Source organism: Oncorhynchus gorbuscha, linkage group LG26 (assembly GCF_021184085.1).
Source record: "Oncorhynchus gorbuscha isolate QuinsamMale2020 ecotype Even-year linkage group LG26, OgorEven_v1.0, whole genome shotgun sequence".
Lineage (NCBI taxonomy): Eukaryota > Metazoa > Chordata > Actinopteri > Salmoniformes > Salmonidae > Oncorhynchus > Oncorhynchus gorbuscha.
In genome coordinates, this window is record NC_060198.1 from 41,754,255 (window position 1) to 41,779,852 (window position 25,598).

Sequence of the window (25,598 nt, forward strand, 5' to 3'; positions counted from 1 at the left end):
CCCATCTGCCTGAAAAGCATCTCCAGCACAGTGCAGCAGGTGTCCACGGATAACCCACTTGCATTTGCAACGTGGCATTTCTGGCCCAGGCAGCATCCAAGCCCAGCACACAAACCTCACCCAAGTCGCCCATCCAAAAAGTAACTAATCCTAGTAAGTGTCCAAGTTCCAAGTTCCGAACCGAATATCCAAAACCATTACGGAAATATTTTTTCCAAAACCCAAAATGAATGTCCATGATCCAAAACCAATATCAAGCCTTGTTTTGATCACCTTTACAAAACCTTGGAACGTTCTAGTCCTACTGTACCAAAGGTCATCTGGAGGTGGCATTAAGGACTTCTGTTATAAATTTGATAATTTCCTTCATACAGTATATTTACTGGAACTCAAACCTGCTGGTCCCATAGACCTAACTCAGCCTGTGGAGCCAACGCAGGTCCCATAGACCTAACCCAGCCTGTGGAGCCAACCCAGGTCCCATAGACCTAACCCAGCCTGTGGAGCCAACGCAGGTCCCATAGACCTAACCCAGCCTGTGGAGCCAACGCAGGTCCCATAGACCTAACCCAGCCTGTGGAGCCAACCCAGGTCCCATAGACCTAACCCAGCCTGTGGAGCCAACCCAGGTCCCATAGACCTAACCCAGCCTGTGTAGCCAACCCAGGTCCCATAAACCTAACACAGCCTGTGGAGCCAACCCAGGTCCCATAAATCTAGCCCAGCCTGTGGAGCCAACCCAGGTCCCATAAACCTAACCCAGCCTGTGGAGCTAACCCAGGTCCCATAGACCTAACCCAGCCTGTGGAGCCAACCCAGGTCCCATAAATCTAACCCAGCCTGTGGAGCCAAACACATTACTATAAACCTAACCCAGCCTGTGGAGCCAACACATTACTATAAACCTAACCCAGCCTGTGGAGCCAACACATTACTATAAACCTAACCCAGTCTGCTACCAAAGCAGGGAGGTCCATATCTTGCAGCAGCAGTGGACCTCCCAGAGGCTGGGCTTATTATTCACTGACATGGCTGATTTCATGCCACATCCACCCTACTGGATTGACAGCTTCCTGGGTATGTTCTCCAGTGCTGCAGCCTGCCCTGTAGTGCAGCCTGGCCTCTAGTTAGAGCGTTTGGAGATTATGCACTGTCTCTGTGTTGACACTCCACCACTTCTTGACCTCTGTAACCACTGTTCTGTTTTTTCTGCAGTCTGACAATTTGGCCTGCATGGCCCTCTGACCCTGACTGTAGAACAGACACATGTGGAAGTCACCCCTGTTGACCTCCTAAATTCACATGAGAAAGAAAACATTGTGATAGAGACATACAGGCCTTTACTATACGACCCTGATAGGACAGGAGGGCAAAGGTTACCATAAGTTCCCAGACGTTACTGCTACTGGCTAGTGTGCAGGTTGTGATAGTGTATGTTGCTGTGAGTGTGCGTTGATTCTCTTACTATGACAGAAGGAGTCGCTGATGGGGGTGCAGGCGCTCAGCTCCACCTCGATGCCCTCATCACATATGGTGCAGGGCAGGCAGGGGTCCAGGGAGCTGTCCCGGTCAGAGTAGGTGTCGTCTATACACTCCTCACACACCGTGTCGTGGTTGTGCTCGCAGTGTGCCAACACGCCCTGGCCCGCCGGGCACACCGTGCAGGGCTCACAGCGCCCAGACACCTCATTCAGGTAGTAGTTGTAGTCACACACGCAGATGGCATTGTTGGAGTCAGTGCAGGGCGTCTGCATGCGCATCAGACCTGTACACATGGTGCAGGGGATACAGGTGTCTGTGTGGCTGTAGGTCTCTGAGTAGGTCTCGCCTAGAGGAGAAGAAAGAGGGGGATAGAGAACAATGAGGGGAGGATGAGACAGAGGGGAGAGGGGGGTGGAGGGAGGAGAGAGAGACAGTCAGTCTAATGACATGAATCATGTTTACTGCTGCTGTGTTCATCGAGAGGGGACACACAGTGATCCAGTGGGCTCTGGATGATTAGTGTTCTGAAGGGGTCTGAAGCCCACCGTGCTCATTACTAGATTGATCTCTATGTGGACTGTACCGACTGTACTGTAATGATATAGCTCTCTACTGCTCTGAACAGAAGATGAGTGGGTTTGGCACAAATGATCACTGGCAATTTGATGCTTTGCCACTCTTCATCATTTTAAAGTATGTTTCAAGATATTTCTGAAAAGAATACATACGTCTAACAACATTGAGATGTATAAACGTAGTGCACGCCATACGCATGTTTCCCATTGTAAATCAGACTTGCCATGAAACTGTGCGTGTGTGAACAAGCATTATAACTCTGCCAGGAAAACGCCCTCCATTCACCTGACTATAACACACTTCAACACACTTTATTTGCTGTATGATGTGGAACTATTGGAATTGGGCCAGGGGACGGCAGTTTCTCAAAGAAAGAGCAATGGCCAATTTGATCACATTTCTGTAGAGGTGTGGGCAGAATGTTTTAGTCTTTTACAGTGACTTTTTCAAACTAAACATGCATGCTGCCTATACCAAGTGCCAAACAATTACCCTATTGATTGTATATTCAAAAATGTTTTAATTAAAATGCTACAGCCCACACTTCTTTGCAAAAGACTAATTGTTTTGTTTATCGATATATTATTGTGTTTCTTCAGTATCTCCTGCCTTGGGTCTTTGAGATGTCGCACTCCTATCGCACAGCAATACTGTAGACTAAACCCATACTGGCAAGTCTTTTACACAAGCTACTGGTATATTTACTGTGTAGGAAGAATGTATTAATATTTTTCAGTAATTTATGCTGTTTCTGGCTGTAAAGGGCAGTCATTTATGCTGTACCTGGCTGTAAAGGGCAGTAATTTATGCTGTATCTGGCTGTAAAGGGCAGAAATTTATGCTGTATCTGGCTGTAAAGGGCAGAAATTTATGCTGTATCTGGCTGTAAAGGGCAGAAATTTATGCTGTATCTGGCTGTAAAGGGCAGAAATGTATGATGTACCTGGCTGTAAAGGGCAGTAATTTATGCTGTATCTGGCTGTGAAGGGCAGAAATGTATGATGTACCTGGCTGTAAAGGGCAGTAATTTATGCTGTATCTGGCTGTAAAGGGCAGTAATTTATGCTGTATCTGGCTGTAAAGGGCAGAAATTTATGATGTACCTGGCTGTAAAGGGCAGTAATTTATGCTGTACCTGGCTGTAAAGGGCAGTAATTTATGCTGTATCTGGCTGTAAAGGGCAGAAATTTATGATGTACCTGGCTGTAAAGGGCAGTAATTTATGATGTACCTGGCTGTAAAGGGCAGTAATTTATGCTGTATATGGCTGTAAAGGACGGTCATTTATGCTGTATCTGGCTGTAAAGGGCAGAAATTTATGATGTACCTGGCTGTAAAGGGCAGTAATTTATGATGTACCTGGCTGTAAAGGACGGTCATTTATGCTGTATATGGCTGTAAAGGACAGTAATTTATGCTGTATCTGGCTGTAAAGGGCAGAAATTTATGATGTACCTGGCTGTAAAGGGCAGTAATTTATGCTGTACCTGGCTGTAAAGGACGGTCATTTATGCTGTATATGGCTGTAAAGGACAGTAATTTATGCTGTATCTGTCTGTAAAGGACAGTAATTTATGCTGTATCTGGCTGTAAAGGACGGTAATTTATGCTGTATCTGGCTGTAAAGGACGGTAATTTATGCTGTATCTGGCTGTAAAGGGCAGTCATTTATGCTGTATCTGTCTGTAAAGGACAGTAATTTATGCTGTATCTGTCTGTAAAGGACAGTAATTTATGCTGTATCTGTCTGAAAAGGACGGTAATTTATGCTGTATCTGGCTGTAAAGGGCAGTAATTTATGCTGTACATGTCTGTAAAGGGCATTAATTTATGCTGTATCTGTCTGTAAAGGACAGTAATTTATGCTGTATCTGTCTGTAAAGGACGGTACTTTATGCTGTATCTGTCTGTAAAGGACGGTAATTTATGCTGTATCTGGCTGTAAAGGACGGTAATTTATGCTGTATCTGGCTGTAAAGGACGGTAATTTATGCTGTATCTGGCTGTAAAGGACGGTAATTTATGCTGTATCTGGCTGTAAAGGACGGTAATTTATGCTGTATCTGGCTGTAAAGGACGGTAATTTATGCTGTATCTGGCTGTAAAGGGCAGTAATTTATGCTGTATCTGTCTGTAAAGGACAGTAATTTATGCTGTACATGTCTGTAAAGGGCATTCATTTATGCTGTATCTGGCTGTAAAGGGTAGTAATTTATGCTGTATCTGTCTGTAAAGGGCAGTAATTTATGCTGTATCTGTCTGTAAAGGACAATAATTTATGCTGTATCTGTCTGGAAAGGACGGTAATTTATGCTGTATCTGTCTGTAAAGGACGGTAATTTATGCTGTATATGGCTGTATAGGACGGTAATTTATGCTGTATCTGTCTGTAAAGGACAGTAATTTATGCTGTATCTGTCTGTAAAGGACAGTAATTTATGCTGTATCTGTCTGTAAAGGACAGTAATTTATGCTGTATCTGTCTGTAAAGGACAGTAATTTATGCTGTATCTGGCTGGAAAGGACAGTAATTTATGCTGTATCTGTCTGTAAAGGACAGTAATTTATGCTGTATCTGTCTGTAAAGGACAGTAATTTATGCTGTATCTGTCTGTAAAGGACGGTACTTTATGCTGTATCTGGCTGTAAAGGGCAGTAATTTATGCTGTATCTGGCTGTAAAGGACGGTAATTTATGCTGTATCTGGCTGTAAAGGACAGTAATTTATGCTGTATCTGGCTGTAAAGGGCAGTAATTTATGCTGTATCTGGCTGTAAAGGACAATAATTTATGCTGTATCTGGCTGTAAAGGACTGACACTTTCAGACAGAGAAAACAGTGGCCAAGTGTTGTGGACTTGTCAACAATGTTTAGATTTCAATTCTAAAAATAAAACAAATTGATTTTCGTTCTTCTCACCAACAGCAAATGGTTGCATCTTGTGATTTTCGTTCTTCTCACCAACAGCAAATGGTTGCATCTTGTTATTATGTTTTTATGAATAAGCATTTTCTCATATCCCCCATTTGCACAACATACTTCCTTGCCTGCTTGCAATACAATACTACAACTAACAGAAAATGTGCGTGGAGGAAAGCACATTCTCAAGCCAAGTTCACTTTTTATAAATGACAACTGGCACACACATGTTTTGTGTTATATCTTGTCGCTAAGCAATGTTTATGACTATTTGCTGAGCCAGTTGTAGTTGTCTTTATGAAGTTCCATTAGTAGAATGTGCTCTTCAGGAATGTTGGTGCTAGAAGTTGAACCATGAAGGTGTTGACCCCAAACTGGGTTATTCTCATGCTGAGAGTTCTTAGCGGTACAAAGTCATTCATTAATATTGCATGTTCTTATAGATTTTTTTCAGATATAATTGGAACCCTGCTGAATTATTCATATAGTCTGTTATTTTTGTGGCTGTAGGAGGTGAGAGTGACGTTTGACGGGAGAGGAGGGGAGAGGAGGAGAGGGAAGAGAGGGAAGAGATAAGGAAAGGAGAGGATAAGAGAGGAGAGGAGGAGAGGGAGGATGAGAGGGAGGAGAGGGAAGAGGAGAGGAGAGGATAAGAGAGGAGAGGATAAGAGAGGAGAGGAGGAGATGGTGGAGAGGAGGGGCAGGCTGGTTTGAATAACAGAACAGCGGGATCCCCACCAGGTATAGGGTTCTCCAAATCCCTCTGTACTCCTGTGTGATGCTCTTCTAAATGGGGAACAGGAGAGAGGAGGCATCTTCTGCAATGTAGAGCTTTAGAGGCTTCCCTTGCTATTAGAAACAACAAGTGATGCATGTTTTTGTGTGTCTACATCTGTGTGAGAGTAACTTGTGTGTGTGTGTGTGTGTGTGTGTGTGTGTGTGTGTGTGTGTGTGTGTGTGTGTGTGTGTGTGTGTGTGTGTGTGTGTGTGTGTGTGTGTGTGTGTGTGTGTGTGTGTGTGTGTGTGTGTGTGTGTGTGTGTGTGTGTGTGTGTGTGTGTGTGTGTGTGTGTGTGTGTGTGTGTGTGTACATGTCTGTGTGCACATGTCTGTGTGTGTGTCTGTGTCAGGACGAGCAGTGAGAAGTGTTGGATGGCAGTTGTTGTTGTGTTCAGTAAGAGAGAGAGAGCGTATTGCTGGTGTGAAAAGCCCTGCAGCAATGTCCCAGCACTTGCCTTGCCTTGTAAACTCCTCCAGCATGTAAACATAAGCACAGCCTGAGCCTAATATCTCTAACACCTTGTAAATAGCAGCACAGCTTACTACCTGACAACACAGGGTGTCATCTCCCTTACTTTAAACACACTGGAAACAGAGGATGTGAAAGGTAACGTCATTGAAACATTAGTGGAGGATAAACAGAACAGGATTGGATAAAACAGACTCATACTGTGACAACAGGATTGGATAAAACAGGCTCATACTGTGACAACAGGATTGGATAAAACAGGCTCATACTGTGACAACAGGATTGGATAAAACAGGCTCATACTGTGACAACAGGATTGGATAAAACAGGCTCATACTGTGACAACAGGATTGGATAAAACAGACTCATACTGTGAGAACAGGATTGGATAAAACAGGCTCATACTGTGACAACAGGATTGGATAAAACAGGCTCATACTGTGACAACAGGATTGGATAAAACAGACTCATACTGTGACAACAGGATTGGATAAAACAGGCTCATACTGTGACAACAGGATTGCATAAAACAGGCTCATACTGTGACAACAGGATTGGATAAAACAGGCTCATACTGTGACAACAGGATTGCATAAAACAGGCTCATACTGTGACAACAGGATTGGATAAAACAGGCTCATACTGTGACAACAGGATTGGATAAAACAGGCTCATACTGTGACAACAGGATTGGATAAAACAGGCTCATACTGTGACAACAGGATTGGATAAAACAGACTCATACTGTGAGAACAGGATTGGATAAAACAGGCTCATACTGTGACAACAGGATTGGATAAAACAGGCTCATACTGTGACAACAGGATTGGATAAAACAGGCTCATACTGTGACAACAGGATTGCATAAAACAGGCTCATACTGTGACAACAGGATTGGATAAAACAGGCTCATACTGTGACAACAGGATGTTATTTCCTCTGAGTTTCCAACACCAACCATTTGATGTAACACAGTGAAAAACATTGACGATGGTCCAAAATTGGATGATCCAAACATGACAATATGTTACAGACCATCAAAAAGACGATCAAATGGTAAATATAAATTCATATGTTTCATAAAAATCAGGGAACATGTGACAGGGCAATGGAGAGACCTGAGGTTGAGCTCCCTCCACTGACAGGTGGTAGCCCTGGTCCAGTGTTATTGTTCTCTTACATTTATTCTCAGCAGGCATTTGGCAGTGAGTGGTTCAGATGGTGGTCTGGTCTCTTTATATGGCTCTGGCTAGAGGTAGCAGAGCAGCTCTGACATTGACTGAGTGGGTGGGGCCTTCGATCTGGTGGATAAATAACTGACCTTGGGTAAATAATGATTTGAAGTAGGACTCAGAGCCTTTGTTTTCTTTTCAGTCAGGCTTGACGGTACAACCTTTCCTCAACCTCCCCAATTATCCCGCAGTGCAACAGGCCTCTACCTAATTTTAGCTCGCATGCATAAATCCCTATGCGATCATTGTATATAAACATGTCTAAACGTGACTGAATGCTCCAGAACCACGCACATGTGTGAGAGAGAGAGAGTGTGTGTGTGTGTGAAGGATGATGTTCCGAACCACACTGTCTCTCAGTAAATCAGTTACCATGCCCGTCACTAGATATCTAGCAGTATGATCCTCATGGTTCCTCTCAACCTGACCACCCTCCTCTAGATATCTAGCAGTATGATCCTCATGGTTCCTCTCAACCTGACCACCTCCTCTAGATATCTAGCAGTATGATCCTCATGGTTCCTCTCAACCTGACCACCCTCCTCTAGATATCTAGCAGTATGATCCTCATGGTTCCTCTCAACCTGACCACCTGCTCTAGATATCTAGCAGTATGATCCTCATGGTTCCTCTCAACCTGACCACCCTCCTCTAGATATCTAGCAGTATGATCCTCATGGTTCCTCTCAACCTGACCACCTCCTCTAGATATCTAGCAGTATGATCCTCATGGTTCCTCTCAACCTGACCACCCTCCTTTAGATATCTAGCAGTATGATCCTCATGGTTCCTCTCAACCTGACCACCTCCTCTAGATATCTAGCAGTATGATCCTCATGGTTCCTCTCAACCTGACCACCTCCTCTAGATATCTAGCAGTATGATCCTCATGGTTCCTCTCAACCTGACCACCCTCCTCTAGATATCTAGCAGTATGATCCTCATGGTTCCTCTCAACCTGACCACCCTCCTCTAGATATCTAGCAGTATGATCCTCATGGTTCCTCTCAACCTGACCACCTCCTCTAGATATCTAGCAGTATGATCCTGTCAGCAGTTAGTGATTGAAGGCTGAGGGATGTAGTGTAAATGTGCCAATTCAGCCTGAGAAGGCTCCTCCTCTCACATCGAAGTGTTTCGACCCCATTAGATTAGCATCATTAATAATGCAGGTCTGGACATCCTTAAGTTTCTCCTGTGTCCATCCTCTTTCATCTTCTCCATTGTCTGCACTATCCTGCTGTGTTATTCTAAGGGGCCATGGCCAATGGCCATTTCCCCTCTAATGTCAGACAGCTTTCCTTCCTTAACTCTTTTCTCTCTTACTGCTATGCTAACATAACATACTGACCTTTCACTGGCTCTTGTTTCTCTGTAGGGCTATACGTTAAACGTTCTGAAACCTGCATGCCGGTTTCTATTTGTCTTTTAAAACTTGAAACATTTATTTAACAGTGTGTAATTATCGCCACGCTTCAGTGGTCTGCTTGGCTCGACCCCAAGGTGTACAACATCTGTTTAGGGTATTATTAACATTCCTGTAATGCTATTATTAGGATGTTTAAAAGAGAAGTCATATCTGGTGACAGTTATGTTATCCCTCATTAGCTCACCTAGTGCTGTTGTGGGATCAGTGGAGTAATGCAGTAGTTTCCGTTGTAGGAGCCACAGGGGACTCTCAAACTAATTTCTCCTCATTCCCCCCATTACCCACTGATCCACAATCAGTCAGTCCTCTTTTACACACTCCATTGACTAAGATAGCTGTGGTTCTCCTCTCTCTATGTCCTTCTCTCTCTCTGTCTCTCTCTCTCTTTCCCTCTCTCTCTCTCTAAATCCCCAACTGAACCCCATTCAGTCAGAGGACTTTCTAAATGCTTCATTGACTGGCCTTTTCTCTCTTCATCCCCACTGATCCCCAGTCAGTTGCAGCCCCCTTTGTGATGCTTCACTGAGAAGCAACTCTGTATGTGCTGTGTCCCATGACAGGCAGAGAGAGAGAGAAAGTGGAAAGGACTGATAAATATTTTAGCGGTGCTGACGTTGGCAGGCGTCTAGACCTGAAAGGATAGGGCAATGAGGAGGGGAGGTGTTAGCGGGACAGGAAGTAGAGTATCCAGAGAGGAAGAAGAGGTAAATAAAGATGCACCCATATTTACCATGAAACTGTAAATGGATGCTCTGAATGTTGTTTCACCTTTTAAAATATTAATACCTGCTCTTTATGAAATACTGCTTCTATCTACGGATATAGCTTTTGTTATTCAGGATTAAGCTCCGTGCTTTCAGCCACTGACATGCATTTATAACACTCTCAGGCCCTATTTTGTTAGTGTTTCAGGGATGCATCAAGCACAATAAGATTTTATTGGGACAAACAAAAATGGACAGGCAGAGAATAATTGTAAATTGACTCAAATTGTCACAAACTAATGCAATTCTGCTAAATTGTGGAATGTTTACCACATTGATACCACATTGATACCATGTCTGTATCGTGGCTCAGGATAATAGTTTTCTAGTGCTTCCCGAGTGGTGCAGTGGTCTAAGGCACTGCATCGCAGTACTAGAGGTGTCACTACAGATCCGGATTCGATCCCGGGCTGTGTAGCAGCTGGCTGCGACCGGGAGACCCATGAGGTGCGGCTGACTTCCGGGTTAAGCGAGCAGTGTGTCAAGAAGCAGTGTGGCTTGGTGGCGTCGTGTTCCTGAGGACGCATGGCTCTCGACCTTCACCTCCCCTGAGTCCGTACAGGAGTGGCAGCGATGGGACGACACTGACAACATTGTTTTCTGCATCCCTGTGTAGGATATCAAATGGACGTGACGCACTGGTATAATTAGTCTGTTTAAATGTGTAAAGATGCAGTCATATAGCACCATGCAAGATGAATGAGCAGACCCTGCTCTTTGGTGCCTGATGCTCCCTCAGACCAGTTGTTGTCCCCGTTACAGTCGATGAGTCACATAAAGACTGGTAGGGGATGAGAGTGGAGCGCTCTGTAGTGGTTTATTATTTCCCATTAAAAAAAGTGACAGCATTTATACATTTTAATTTATAAATTAAGGACTCTGGGGGCAGGGTTCAGTCAAACCTTAGAATACAAGTCCATATTAGGATGTCTCTGCTGCTTTTGCAGAGAAGCCAAGCGGCTCCAGTTTCCTGCTGTAATCCATCACTTTGTGTAATTTGCTAATAATAATGATTAATTAGTCTCCATTCGTCATCCCCTCCTCTTCCATTTCCATTTCCCCTCCCTTCCAGCTGTTCTTTTACCTCTCCATGTACACTGTCTGGTTGGCTGTTCCCCAACTGACCAGCTGCTGTGGATGAGACTTTGATCTTAAACTGCCAAGCTACAGGAATGTTTGGAGGTTACATTAAATAATATGTGCATACCATGTCTTTACACGTTGTTGGGCAGCAGTTCACAGGCATCCCAGGCCCGTGTTGTGTGTGTAGGAGCTTGTTATGGTAATACTATATCAAGCAGCAACACAGGCCATCTTCTGACTAAATTACTTAATTGATCTAATTTTAGACCTCGTCTGTTCTGTGTCCTGCTCAAATTGTGTTGGAAGACACTGGCATTCCTGGGATTTGTAAAGGACCTCAACTGAAGAATACTTTGTCTGTGAATTGTCACAGTTGTGAAAGAAGATCCTATTTGTACGACTCAGTCAATAGAGCAGACCTGAACCCAGTCATGGGTCACAATGCACTCTGACATTCTGCTCATCCACCACAACCATGCAGTGACCTTGGGAACTACATTTTGACTTATAGAAGTGCTGTAGAATCCAGCTGACTCTCTCTCTCTCTCTCTCTCTCTCTGGATTCTATTTCTATGTTATGCAGTGACCTGTGAGAACTACAATTTTAACTTCTACTATGCATCTTAGCTACTGTAAAGGACAACAACAGAAAGAGAGAGAAAGAGAGGGAAAATGGTGAAACAAACCCTGAGAAGAAGTGCATATGTATGTTTGCATAAAGGCTCTTCCTCTCTGTAGGACGTTGTTGCACAACATTGGCACCTCTCCCGTCCCGTTTTATCCTCCCTCTGAATCAAAGGGTTTCAGCCTGAGTTGTAAGTGAACACATTTGGTCCCACTTACAGCCGTCAAACATAGGAATCCCTGCCTGTTTCTAGAGAACACTTTGTTAGTAAAGCAGGGACAGAAGGATTTTTTTTGTTATGTGCAAATTGGACAGTAAAATTTTTGTTCAGGCTTTGATTGGATGGTTTTAGACGGTGGGGTATTAATGTGTAAATTGCCGTTGATGGTGTAAATGACTGCATATAAAGTCAAATGTATAGTTCAGCGATTTTTATGCCATGGAAATCATTGCGGTGGGTAAGTCCAAACAGTGTAAAGAAAAGTTCTAATATACTGTATATGTACTTAAATACATTTTCGGCATATAAAAACACTTTTATTGTGTACTTAAATGACTAAAACCAGACATAAAGTGTGTAAAAAAGATAATGGACCTATATATTTTTTGATAACATAATCATTGAGAACTAACAATCCCCAAAATAAAAACTAGACAGACAGGGAGAATTGAAAATTCTAAAAACAATGAATTTACCATTATAGATTTTGTTATTATGTTTGAGCAAAAAAACACAACATTAGCCATTCTTTACCCTGCCAAGATGGGGGCTTCTAAAATGATGACGCGCCAACGGGCCAACCGCGCCCCCTGCCATGCCCACCACCTAAGCCCCTTTTTGATCCAGAAGAAAACCTCTAGTTGTGCACCTGAAAATAGCTGTGTGTTCGTGCCTGTGTGCATGTGCATAATACAGTATGCCTGTATAGATGTGTGCTTGTACATTTGAAGGATGAACTCACTGTCTAGGCACTGGGCACAGACGGTCTGGTTGGCACCACACCTCCTCACCACCCCCTCTCCAGGTGGGCACACCTCGCAGCACTCTCCACCCTTGGTGTACTGGCCTGAGTCACAGGGCACCTGCACCGCCCGCTCCGTCTTAGAAGCCACCAACACCCCAACCTGCCACAGACAGAGGAACAGACAGAAGGGTGTTAAAGCAGAGGTCCCCCATAATACTGGCTCATAGAGGGGAACAGACAGAAGGGTGTTAAAGCAGAGGTCACCCATAATACTGGCTCATAGAGGGGAACAGACAGAAGGGTGTTAAAGCAGAGGTCACCCATAATACTGGCTCATAGAGGGTAACAGACAGAAGGGTGTTAAAGCAGAGGTCCCCCATAATACTGGCTCATAGAGGGTAACAGACAGAAGGGTGTTAAAGCAGAGGTCCCCCATAATACTGGCTCATAGAGGGTAACAGACAGAAGGGTGTTAAAGCAGAGGTCCCCCATAATACTGGCTCATAGAGGGGAACAGACAGAAGGGTGTTAAAGCAGAGGTCCCCCATAATACTGGCTCATAGAGGGGAACAGACAGAAGGGTGTTAAAGCAGAGGTCCCCCATAATACTGGCTCATAGAGGGTAACAGACAGAAGGGTGTTAAAGCAGAGGTCACCCATAATACTGGCTCATAGAGGGTAACAGACAGAAGGGTGTTAAAGCAGAGGTCCCCCATAATACTGGCTCATAGAGGGGAACAGACAGAAGGGTGTTAAAGCAGAGGTCACCCATAATACTGGCTCATAGAGGGGAACAGACAGAAGGGTGTTAAAGCAGAGGTCCCCCATAATACTGGCTCATAGAGGGTAACAGACAGAAGGGTGTTAAAGCAGAGGTCACCCATAATACTGGCTCATAGAGGGTAACAGACAGAAGGGTGTTAAAGCAGAGGTCCCCCATAATACTGGCTCATAGAGGGTAACAGACAGAAGGGTGTTAAAGCAGAGGTCCCCCATAATACTGGCTCATAGAGGGTAACAGACAGAAGGGTGTTAAAGCAGAGGTCACCCATAATACTGTCTCATAGAGGGTAACAGACAGAAGGGTGTTAAAGCAGAGGTCCCCCATAATACTGGCTCATAGAGGGTAACAGACAGAAGGGTGTTAAAGCAGAGGGGAACAGACAGAAGGGTGTTAAAGCAGAGGTCACCCATAATACTGGCTCATAGAGGGTAACAGACAGAAGGGTGTTAAAGCAGAGGTCACCCATAATACTGGCTCATAGAGGGTAACAGACAGAAGGGTGTTAAAGCAGAGGTCCCCCATAATACTGTCTCATAGAGGGGAACAGACAGAAGGGTGTTAAAGCAGAGGTCCCCCATAATACTGGCTCATAGAGGGGAACAGACAGAAGGGTGTTAAAGCAGAGGTCCCCCATAATACTGGCTCATAGAGGGTAACAGACAGAAGGGTGTTAAAGCAGAGGTCCCCCATAATACTGGCTCATAGAGGGTAACAGACAGAAGGGTGTTAAAGCAGAGGTCCCCCATAATACTGGCTCATAGAGGGTAACAGACAGAAGGGTGTTAAAGCAGAGGTCACCCATAATACTGTCTCATAGAGGGGAACAGACAGAAGGGTGTTAAAGCAGAGGTCACCCATAATACTGGCTCATAGAGGGTAACAGACAGAAGGGTGTTAAAGCAGAGGTCCCCCATAATACTGGCTCATAGAGGGGAACAGACAGAAGGGTGTTAAAGCAGAGGTCCCCCATAATACTGGCTCATAGAGGGTAACAGACAGAAGGGTGTTAAAGCAGAGGTCCCCCATAATACTGGCTCATAGAGGGTAACAGACAGAAGGGTGTTAAAGCAGAGGTCCCCCATAATACTGGCTCATAGAGGGTAACAGACAGAAGGGTGTTAAAGCAGAGGTCCCCCATAATACTGGCTCATAGAGGGTAACAGACAGAAGGGTGTTAAAGCAGAGGTCCCATATAATACTGGCTCATAGAGGGTAACAGACAGAAGGGTGTTAAAGCAGAGGTCCCCCATAATACTGTCTCATAGAGGGTAACAGACAGAAGGGTGTTAAAGCAGAGGTCCCCCATAATACTGGCTCATAGAGGGTAACAGACAGAAGGGTGTTAAAGCAGATGTCACCCATAATACTGGCTCATAGAGGGTAACAGACAGAAGGGTGTTAAAGCAGAGGTCCCCCATAATACTGGCTCATAGAGGGTAACAGACAGAAGGGTGTTAAAGCAGAGGTCCCCCATAATACTGGCTCATAGAGGGGAACGTTTTGAAGGCAAAAATGACAACCAGATGCGTATTACAACCATGTTCCTAATCTAACCTTGTATCATGATTCGCAATAATTCATTTTGTCTACATCTAAATCAGAGACTAATTCTTCTACAGAGCAATACATTGTCCCATCCTCAGAGAGCCTTTAAAGGCACATAAAGGCAAGCCTCAAGGTGCTCACCCATGACTGGTCCAAGTAACACCTATAAACATATGTGCCTAATGCACAACCTCATGTTGCATGTTAGCACTTCAATATATCCTCCCCATACACACACACACACACCCATGCATGCACACACTCGTGCACACACACACACTTCCCCCCAGAATTCCTGTTCCGATCATCCATGTCCAGCCCACTGCCCTTCACACTGAAGCTGTCAGTCTGCAGGGTGTTTACAAAGACTCCTGAACCCATTCATGTATAAGGAGAAGATCTACCTTTGTTTTTCTAATACTTGATTTTTGTTTTCTTCCCCATAGGGGTTACTCTCCTCCTTATTTATTCGCTTGTAGTGCAAGTGTTAGTTGAAAACTGCTGGCTGGAGCATACTGCAACGGAGCTGTCTACGGGGCTATTGGTCAGACTCTGTACTGTTGATGGAGGGCCTGGGAGAGTTAACGTCCTTGTTTTTCTCTCTAATTGCTAGGTGTGGTAAAAGACAGATTCCTCTCTGGAATTTGCATAACATGTCCTCATATTGCACAACTTAAAACTATAAATTCACACACGCACGCAAAGGCATACACACATGCTGCTTCCTGCTACACACAATCTTCTCTCTGTCTCTTTATTTCCAGTCTTTTTCTCACTGTCTCATTCCACTCTCCCTTCTCTGTCACTTCCTCTCTCTCGCTCTGATATAAATGCCAAACAGCTTCACAAGCACAAGACTAAAGCATGTTTTCATACATACAATACATTTAAATAAGGAAACAATCATGTGAAGCACATTCTGAAGTCATAATCATCAAAACCATTAGACTGAAGCGCTTTAATGTTTAATGCCTCACATTTTACTAAGAAAAACTGCTGGTCTCACTCTCACTGAAATGCCTTCTCTCTCTCTTTAACTGTCTCCCTCTATCCCCCTCCCTCAGCCCCTGCTTTCATTCAGAAACAGATGCACTGAGAGCAGCCGCCAGCACAGCTCTCTCTCTGTCGATCGACTCTCATCCGTTCTGTACATTTCTCCCTCTCTCTCTTCCCTCTCTCTATCTTCTCTGTGTGTGTGTGTGTGTGTGTGTGTGTGTGTGTGTGTGTGTGTGTGTGTGTGTGTGTGTGTGTGTGTGTGTGTGTGTGTGTGTGTGTGTGTGTGTGTGTGTGTGTGTGTGTGTGTGTGTGTGTGTGTGTGTGTGTGTGTGTGTGTGTGTGTGTCCCCCTAGTGATATCCCCCACATAATCTCAAACCCTCTTAAGGGCGAAACTTTGGTTTTAGAAGTGGGGGGACATAACTTTTTTATTTAATTTTTATCCAGTCAGATAAACACTCCAAACAGTCTACCCGACCTCTTGGATTGATCTGCATGGTCCTAAAGCACACCGTTGCCTCGTTTTGTACCACAATCCAACGATAAAACCGAGGAGGACAAAAATGCAATTTCAGATTGCATTTGTCCGTCCGTCCCCCCCACCGTCCCCAGTGAGTTACGCCTGTGACCCCTCTACTCTTGGCATGTCCCCCTCTGTTGGAGAATTGCCCAAAGCATTGTTAAACCACACATAAGCATATTTTCTTAACCTCTGTTTTTATTTGAATATGGTCTTACACTATAATCACCAGGTCGGTGAATGTGAACTTGGAATGCCGCCCAAACCCCCAAGTTTATAAACTGGCAATTTACCAGGTTCACCTCCGATAAGGAGCCTGCTACTCTCAACATGATCTGAGTGACTGAAAGGTGCTGCATGGTCAATCTGACGTCTGCATTGGCCGTGCAGCATTTAGGGTGATATGGCCTCTGCAGAGGTCAGGGTAATCATACTTCTTGAGCTTAGCGGAGCAGCGCAGAACTGTTGTGAAGGAAGTTGTCAAAGAAGTGAGTTTGTGTTTATACAGGACCTCCTGACCTACAGATGAAGTCGGAAGTTTACATGCACTCATATTGGAGTCATTAAAACTCGTTTTCAACCACTCCACAAATGTCTTGTTAACAAACTATAGTTTTGTCAAGTCGGTTAGGACATCTACTTTGTGCATGACACACGTAATTTTTCCAACAATTGTTTACAGACAAATGATTTCACTTATAACTCACTGTTTCACAATTCCAGTGGGTCATAAGTTTACATACTGTACACTAAGTTGACTGTGCCTTTAAACAGATTGGAAAATTCCTAAAATGATGTCATGGCTTTAGAAGCTTCTGATAGGCTTATTTACATCATTTGAGTCAATTGGAGGTGTACCTGTGGATGTATTTCAAGGCCTACCTTCAAACTCAGTGCCTCTTTGCTTGACATCATGGGGAAATCAAAATAAATCAGCCAAGACCTCAGAAAAACTATTGTAGACCTCCACAAGTCTGGTTCATCCTTGGGAGCAATTTCCAAATGCCTGAAGGTACCACGTTCATCTGTACAAACAATAGTAGGCAAGTATAAACACCATGGGACCACGCAGCCATCATACCGCTCAGGAAGGAGATGCGTTCTGTCTCCTAGAGATGAACGTACTTTGGTGCGAAAAGTGCAAATCAATTCCATAACAACAGCAAAGGACCTTGTGAAGATGCTGGAGGAAACAGGTCCACAATTATCTATATCCACAATAAAACAAGTCCTATATTGACATAACCTTCAAAGGACGCTCAGCAAGGAAGAAGCCACTGCTTCAAAACCTAAAAAAAAAAGCCAGACTACGGTTTGCAACTGCACATGGGGACAAAGACCGTACTTTTTGGAGAAATGTCCTCTGGTCTGATGAAACAAAAATATAACTGTTTGGCCATAATAACAATTGTTATGTTTGGAGGAAAAAGGGGATGCTTGCAAGCCGAAGAACACCATCCCAACCATGAAGCTCTGGGGTGGCAGCATCATATTGTGGGGGTGGCAGCATCATATTGTGGGGGTGCTTTGCTGCAGGAGGGACTGGTGCACTTCACAAAATAGATGGCTTCATGTGAAAATTGTGAAAATTGTGTGGATATATTGATGCAACATCTCAAGACATCAGTCAGGAAGTTAAAGCTTCCTGCAAATGGGTCTTCCAAATGGACAATGACCCCAAGCATGCTTCCAAAGTTGTGACAAGGACAACAAAGTCAAGGTTCTCGAGTGGGCAGAACTGAAAAAGCGTGTGTGAGCAAGGAGGCCGACAAACCTGACTCAGTTACACCAGCTCTGTCAGGAGGAATGGGACAAAATTCACCAACTTATTGTGTGGAAGACTACCCAAAACGTTTGACCCAAGTTAATAAATTTAAAGGCAATGCTACCAAATACTAATTGAGTGTATGTAAACTTCTGACCCACTGGGAATATCACATGTCACATTCTTAAAATAAAGTGTTGATCCTAACTGACCTAAGACAGGGAATTTGTACTAGGATTAAATGTCAGGAATTGTGGAAAACTGAGTTTAAATGTATTGTATGTAAACTTCCAACATCAACTGTACCTATCATCAACCAATCATGTCAATAAGGAGCTATACGGAGCCCTCCGCATTGTGACAAAATTTGAGACGCGCATAGCGACACGGTACGGAGCTCATTTTTGTCTCTGCGTGCATCCCCTCCGTAGACTCCACAATTGCATCACACCAACCATACAGAGCCTCCGACCACATTGCTGGATCAAGCATAAATTGGCTTTAAGTCTTTAACTCAAATGTGTAGAATAAGGCAATGCCCTCACACATACACACACACACACACACACACACACACACACACACACACACACACACACATACACACACACACACACACACACCAGCCTTGAGATGCCTGCTTTGCACTCTCCCTGATTTCATAGTCAATTAGCGACTATTTCTGAATCTAATTCTACAAACATGCTCTATACTACCACAATGTTGTAAAGAAGCTGTCAAAACAGACTGCTCCTGAGTAATGTAGAGGGCTGTGCACATGGTGAGTGCATAAACAAGCCTTATGAGATCAGCAGGTCTTGAAATATCAGGAGGATTAGCCTATGACAGCCACTCACCAAATAATAGCAAATAGTTTGTAATCATCCCCATCACCATCACCATTATCATCACCCAACTATCGAAAATTCACACTCATGTCATGAATTCCTCAAAACTTTCTGAACTTCAGATAACAGTCACTACCTCCACTTCAACAGAAGCCTGCTTCCGTAAAAAGAGAAAATATGGGTATTTTAGGATTTCATAACAGGTTCATGCATAAAAACTGTTATTAGATCACTATGGACTGAAATGTTACGGGTTTGATCAGTCATCAGTAAATGGCACAGATCTGTTTCATATATGCATAGTCAGTGTTGGGGAAGCTACTCTGAAAATATATTTTACCAAGCTACCAATGAATTCACACTGGAAGAAGTTAAACTGGGTATATGGGTGAAGTAGGCAATCATTTTCAATTTTTCAGCATTAGACCTGCCTAATTCTCACTTGAAACGTTTTTTTGTTTCTTATGCTAAATTACACATTCTCTTAATATATGACCTCAATTGCAATTTGTTATCTATGGTATTTCAGGTGCACATATTGACTTTTTTTCAGAACAAGTTTGGATGTAGTGAACTACTTTTTCAAAGTAACTTTAGCTAAGTCAAATATATATTTGTCTTAAGGGGAGCTTTGGTGAGGCTTAACTTCTTCCAGTGTGAAGTAATTGGCAGCTTGGTAAACTATATTTTCTGAGTAGCTTCCCCAACACTGAGTATGCATATTTACCGATGACTGAGCAAGCCTTTCATTTCAGTCCGATGTGATCTTACCACAGTTTTGAATGGATGGACCTGCTATGAAAACCTACATTGTAATAGGAACCTTGGGCTATGGCACCTGCCTATGAAAACCATTCAGGATGGTTGTTCTATAAATGATTCAGATGAAGAGCATGGGGAACTATAACTGTTATTATAAAACTCACATTCAGGTATATTATGCTCAGTTCTGAGATGGGGGGGGGGTAAACATGACTAATTTGCCAGCAGTAGATGGAGAAATACGAGGGACAGTGCAGGGGTCCCCAGTCCAATACAACTACAGTGTTATAATGCAAAGTAATAAGAAGCAAACAATGAACACGTTTCTCCCATGCTACCTATTCAATCAAATGAAATATATCTTTATGAAATCAGAGTAATAAATCATGCCACTACTCACCACTCCAAACAACATCACCAATGATAAGGTACCCGCCATGCTTCGGTTTCCTACAGTGTCATAAACAAATAGACTATACTAAATGGATACTGCAAAGGAACATACAGGACGAATTGTTCATTTTAATTCCAGTGGCAATTCTTTATCAATGAGTCCGAAGTGAATTCCCCATGCTCTTCGTTGTGGTGTAGCGTTCGAGACCTTTTGAGAGTGAGATGCGTCGCATTGGCAGGTCACTGGTGTGTGCGTGAAGCGTCCGGGCGCAGACTGACTGTACTGAGCGCTATCCAGCAGTGCACTGCGGAGGCAAGAGTCGTGCACGAACTGAAGAGAGGCACGTCTACTCCTTCCCGATTTACGCTGTGACTTCTGCAGTAGTCGACTTGCACGATCTACACCTGGGATCATCAACTAGATTCAGACGCGCGTCATTCTTTTCTTGAGTAGATGGTTGGGGGGCAAGAACATAATGACAAATAATTTGTAGACCGCATTAAGCACAAACAGATATAATATTTGACTAAAACATAACAATTCCAAACTTTGCTTGCATTTGTATATGGTAATGCGTCTCTGTATTATGCATGGACATACTTGGGAACAGATATTCCAAATTAAAAATAACTTGGAGCTGATTTACATTGTTTTTTGTCCAACAATGAAAATGCAACAAAAAAAACACACAAAAAACACCTGAGGTACAAATTCGGCACTCGGGCCGCGAGTTGGGCGACCCTGATCTACATAGACAAGAGACAAGGATCAACTGGAGTCACTTTTCTGACACTTCATCTGTATCTCGCTCTCTCTGTCCCTCTCTTTCTCTCTATCGCGCTCTCTCGCTTTCCCTCCAAAGCGTTGCATTGCATGTTGTTTGCCAAAAAAAGCATACCGGAAATCTACTTGAAATCTACTGCGTTTTTCACATGCAGTTTTATTGATAATTTCTCATTTATGTGGTCTGTATTATTGCGTCAACTGTATATTAATGAATGAATTTCATGAGCTGGTGCACACCCCAAAGGTTGGTAGAGGTGCTGACCAATGGCGAGCAAACTATACAACAAAACAAGAGAGTGGCATACTCCATATACAAGCTCCCAGTAATGTATTGGGTAACCCACCAACGTTTTGGCATCACTGTGCCTTCTTCAGGGTCTGGTGTCAAGCACATCATCATTCTAGACACAGCTTGATTCTTGCGTTTTCTACATGGTCACGTAGTAAGGTACCTAGGCCTATAGCCTGCAATATTTACCACCCGCACCCCCCAAAAAAAATATATACAGTATATGTAGCGAACAAAAGTGGGAAGCAAATCCAGGAGTGAAAGGCAAACACCCTACGCATTGCGCCAATAGGGTTAACCCACTTGGTAGGAATTGTACAGTGGGTCATATAGCGAGGACCGCAATACTGCCCATTTCGAACCAGTAGGCACGTCGACTTTCTTTCAAACCCCTTCACAAGTATCTCTGTGCCTTTCGATGGCCTAACGGCCGACATCCGACTTGACACCAACGTAGCGAACAGAGGGAGCGGCAAGCGAATCCTGGTCTCCGGCGTGAAAGGCAAACACCCTATGCATCGCGATAATAGAGTTAACCCACTTGGTGGGATGTTTAACATGGCTCAAAGAGCTAGGCTTTTTACCAGCCACACCACAGCCTCTTACACAATATAATGATACACCACAGCCTCTTACACAATATAATGATACACCACAGCCTCTTACACAATATAATGATAGACCACGGCCTCTTACACAATATAATGATACACCACAGCCTCTTACAGAATATAATGATAGACCACAGCCTCTTACACAATATAATGATACACCACAGCCTCTTACACAATATAATGATACACCACAGCCTCTTACACAATATAATGATAGACCACGGCCTCTTACACAATATAATGATACACCACAGCCTCTTACACAATATAATGATAGACCACGGCCTCTTACACAATATAATGATACACCACAGCCTCTTACATAATATAATGATACACCACAGCCTCTTACACAATATAATGATAGACCACGGCCTCTTACACAATATAATGATACACCACAGCCTCTTACACAATATAATAATAGACCACGGCTCTTACACAATATAATGATACACCACAGCCTCTTACACAATATAATGATAGACCACGGCCTCTTACACAATATAATGATACACCACAGTCTCTTACACAATATAATGATAGACCACAGCCTCTTACACAATATAATGATACACCACAGCCTCTTACACAATATAATGATACACCAAGGCCTCTTACACAATATAATGATAGACCACAGCCTCTTACACAATATAATGATAGACCACGGCCTCTTACACAATATAATGATACACCACAGTCTCTTACACAATATAATGATACACCACAGTCTCTTACACAATATAATGATACACCACAGTCTCTTACACAATATAATGATACACCACAAGAGGGAGACTACTTCCCTTGCATAGTTACTCATCCCTGAAGTAACACTACTGTGAGTAATCAGGCTATCAAGGTAAGACAGTTCAATGAGGGATGTGCACTTTCAAGAAAGAAACAACTGAATTAATATTGACTCATGTTTTACAATCCATTTTATAACATAATTTCTTGTCATGTAATTTCATACCAAGGCTTACAACCGTTAACCTACCACTTGTACTTATGGTACCATGACACAACACCATATGGTAAGGGAATAGAGTGAGAGAGAGTGTGAATTTACAATTGAGCCATTATGCTCATACATATACCTCTGGGATATGCTCTGTATTGAACCTGTCCATCAAAGCAGATCACATGGTCCATTATGTGGAGTTTTTGGACAGGCTCCACAGTCCTTGATGATACACTAAATTTGGGAAGGCCACTGAAAGACCACTAATGCACGTCTGAGTTCTATAATTGTGTGTACTGCTCATTGAGGTATTTACACTTAAAGGCAAACCAGTGTTGATGGCTATTGAGCTCGGACAATTTGGCCAGCAGAAGCCACCAATCAGGTTGCAGCACACTGAACCTGCTACCGTCACGTCCCACCTCCACTATAACCTTATTGTCCCCCTGATCCTGTCTGGCTCCACCCCTACTGTACCTACAGTGGGGCAAAAAAAGTATTTAGTCAGCCACCAATTGTGCAAGTTCTCCAACTTAAAAAGATGAGAGAGGCCTGTCATTTTCATCATAGGTACACTTCAACTATGAAAGACAAAATGAGGGAAGAAAATCCAGAAAATCACATTGTAGGATTTTTAATGAATTTATGTGCAAATTATGGTGGAAAATAAGTATTTGGTCACCTACAAACAAGCAAGATTTCTGGCTCTCACAAATCTGTAACTTCTTCTTTAAGAGGCTCGTCTGTCCTCCACTCGTTACCTGTATTAATGGCACCTGTTTGAACTTGTTATCAGTATAAAAGACACCTGTCCACAACCTCAAATAGTCACACTCCAAACTCCACTATGGCCAAGACCAAAGAGCTGTCAAAGGACACCAGAAACAAAATTGTAGATCTGCACCAGGCTGGGAAGACTGAATCTGCAATAGGTAAGCAGCTTGGTTTGAAGAAATCAACTGTGGGAGCAATTATTAGGAAATGGAAGACATACAAGACCACTGATAATCTCCCTCGATCTAGGGCTCCACGCAAGATCTCACCCCGTGGGGTCAAAATGATCACAAGAACGGTGAGCAAAAATCTCAGAACCACATGGGGGGACCTAGTGAATGACCTGCAGAGAGCTGGGACCAAAGTAACAAAGCCTACCATCAGTAACACACTACGCCGCCAGGGACTCAAATCCTGCAGTGCCAGATGTGTCCTCCTGCTTAAGCCAGTACATGTCCAGGCCCGTCTGAAGTTTGCTAGAAAGCATTTGGATGATCCAGAAGAAGATTGGGAGAATGTCATATGGTCAGATGAAACCAAAATCAAACTTTTGGGTAAAAACTCAACTCATCTTGTTTGGAGGACAAAGAATGCTGAGTTGCATCCAAAGAACACCATACCTACTGTGAAGCATGGGGGTGGAAACATCATGCTTTGAGGCTGTTTTTCTGCAAAGGGACCAGGGCGACTGATCCATGTAAAGGAAAGAATGAATGGGGCCATGTATCGTGAGATTTTTAATGAAAACCTCCTTCCATCATCAAGGGCATTGAAGATGAAACGTGGCTGGGTCTTTCAGCATGACAATGATCCCAAACACACCGCCCAGGCAACGAAGGAGTGGCTTCGTAAGAAGCATTTCAAGGTCCTGGAGTGGCCTAGCCAGTCTCCAGATCTCAACCCCATAAAAAATCTTTGGAGGTAGTTGAAAGTCCGTGTTGCCCAGCAACAGCCCCAAAACATCACTCTAGAGGAGATCTGAATGGAGGAATGGGCCAAAATACCAGCAACAGTGTGTGAAAACCTTGTGAAGACTTACAGAAAACGTTTGACCTCTGTCATTGCCAACAAAGGGTATATAACAAAGTATTGAGATAAACTTTTGTTATTGACCAAATACTTATTTTCCACCAAATAAATTCATTAAAAATCCTACAATGTGATTTTCTGGATTTTTTTTCTTCTCATTTTGTCTGTCACAGTTGAAGTGTACCTATGATGAAAATTACAGGCCTCTCTCATCTTTTTAAGTGTGAGAACTTGCACAATTGGTGGCTGACTAAATACTTTTTTGCCCCACTGTATCAGCTGAGGGGGTCTGCTCTACTCTATGGGCTGAAGCCCCCTTGTATTGGCAGGCTGGTTGGGTTTCACTGTTGAGATCTGAATACTCTCCTTTATTGATCTCTGGACACATCAATGATCCCACATCCTCCATCCTCCCAGAAGACCAGCCCCCACTCCTCCCACCCCCATGTCCCCCATCCAGAGGACACGGGCCAACCAGTCGCTTTCATCTAAAACATTGCATAGGAAATAGACAAGTAAGAAAGTATTCCACTGTGTCACTGACCTTTCCAGATGGTGTCACTCAAGTTGTTTTTGTTTGTATGCATGTAGCCACAATATGACTCTTCAGACTATATTATTATCCATTATGGTAGGTGGTAGGCTTGTTGTCATACACTTGGTTGGTTTGTTAAGATGGTTGTCATGGCAACTTGCTAATGGATAAACAGCCCATTGATAGAGGTGATGATGAATATGATGGTGATGACATGGTTATGGAGGTGAATAGAACATCTTGCTGAAATGTATCTATCCATAGATAGCAAATAGCCAGTGAATGAGAGCTCTTTAAGTAGTGTTATGTATATGCTGCTGGTGTGCTGACAAGGTCGTCTATGAGTCATACATTATTCTCTCCCCACATATCATGTTCCTGTCCTTGTGATTAGTCAGCATACTGTAAGCCAATGTCATTCCACTCGGCAAGGTCACTCATAAAATATAGTCTTGATACAGATTTGATGAGGCTGAACGTTTTAAAGGTTTGCATTGGTAAAGTAGCTGAATGTCCTATTCATTAGAATAAGTAATGAAACATGATACGTTTCTTAAAGTACCTTACTCATGACTTTGCCTCATACACTCTGTTACAGTTTGGTATGGTAACATGGACAGTCTCACTAAGAAGAGACTAGATATGGTTGTTCTGAAAGCCTCAAAGATT

At 43.3% G+C, this 25,598-nt stretch overlaps 1 protein-coding gene across 4 annotated transcripts in view; it reads right to left on the reverse strand.

Moving 5' to 3' along the window:
- Positions 1–20,324, reverse strand: part of LOC124015743 (tumor necrosis factor receptor superfamily member 16-like) — a 47,841-nt gene extending 27,517 nt beyond the window's left edge. For all 4 annotated transcript variants that reach the window (XR_006835215.1, XR_006835214.1, XR_006835213.1 and 1 more), the window contains exons 1-3: positions 19,942–20,324; positions 12,320–12,482; positions 1,466–1,828 (exon numbers count right to left, since the gene is read on the reverse strand). Coding sequence is in view for 1 of the 4 variants with exons in the window: in XM_046331193.1 (XP_046187149.1) it covers positions 1,466–1,828; positions 12,320–12,482; positions 19,942–19,980 (565 nt within the window). In the remaining 3 variants the exon portion in view is untranslated. The remainder of the gene's footprint in view (positions 1–1,465; positions 1,829–12,319; positions 12,483–19,941) is intronic.
- Positions 20,325–25,598: the final 5,274 nt, after the last annotated feature.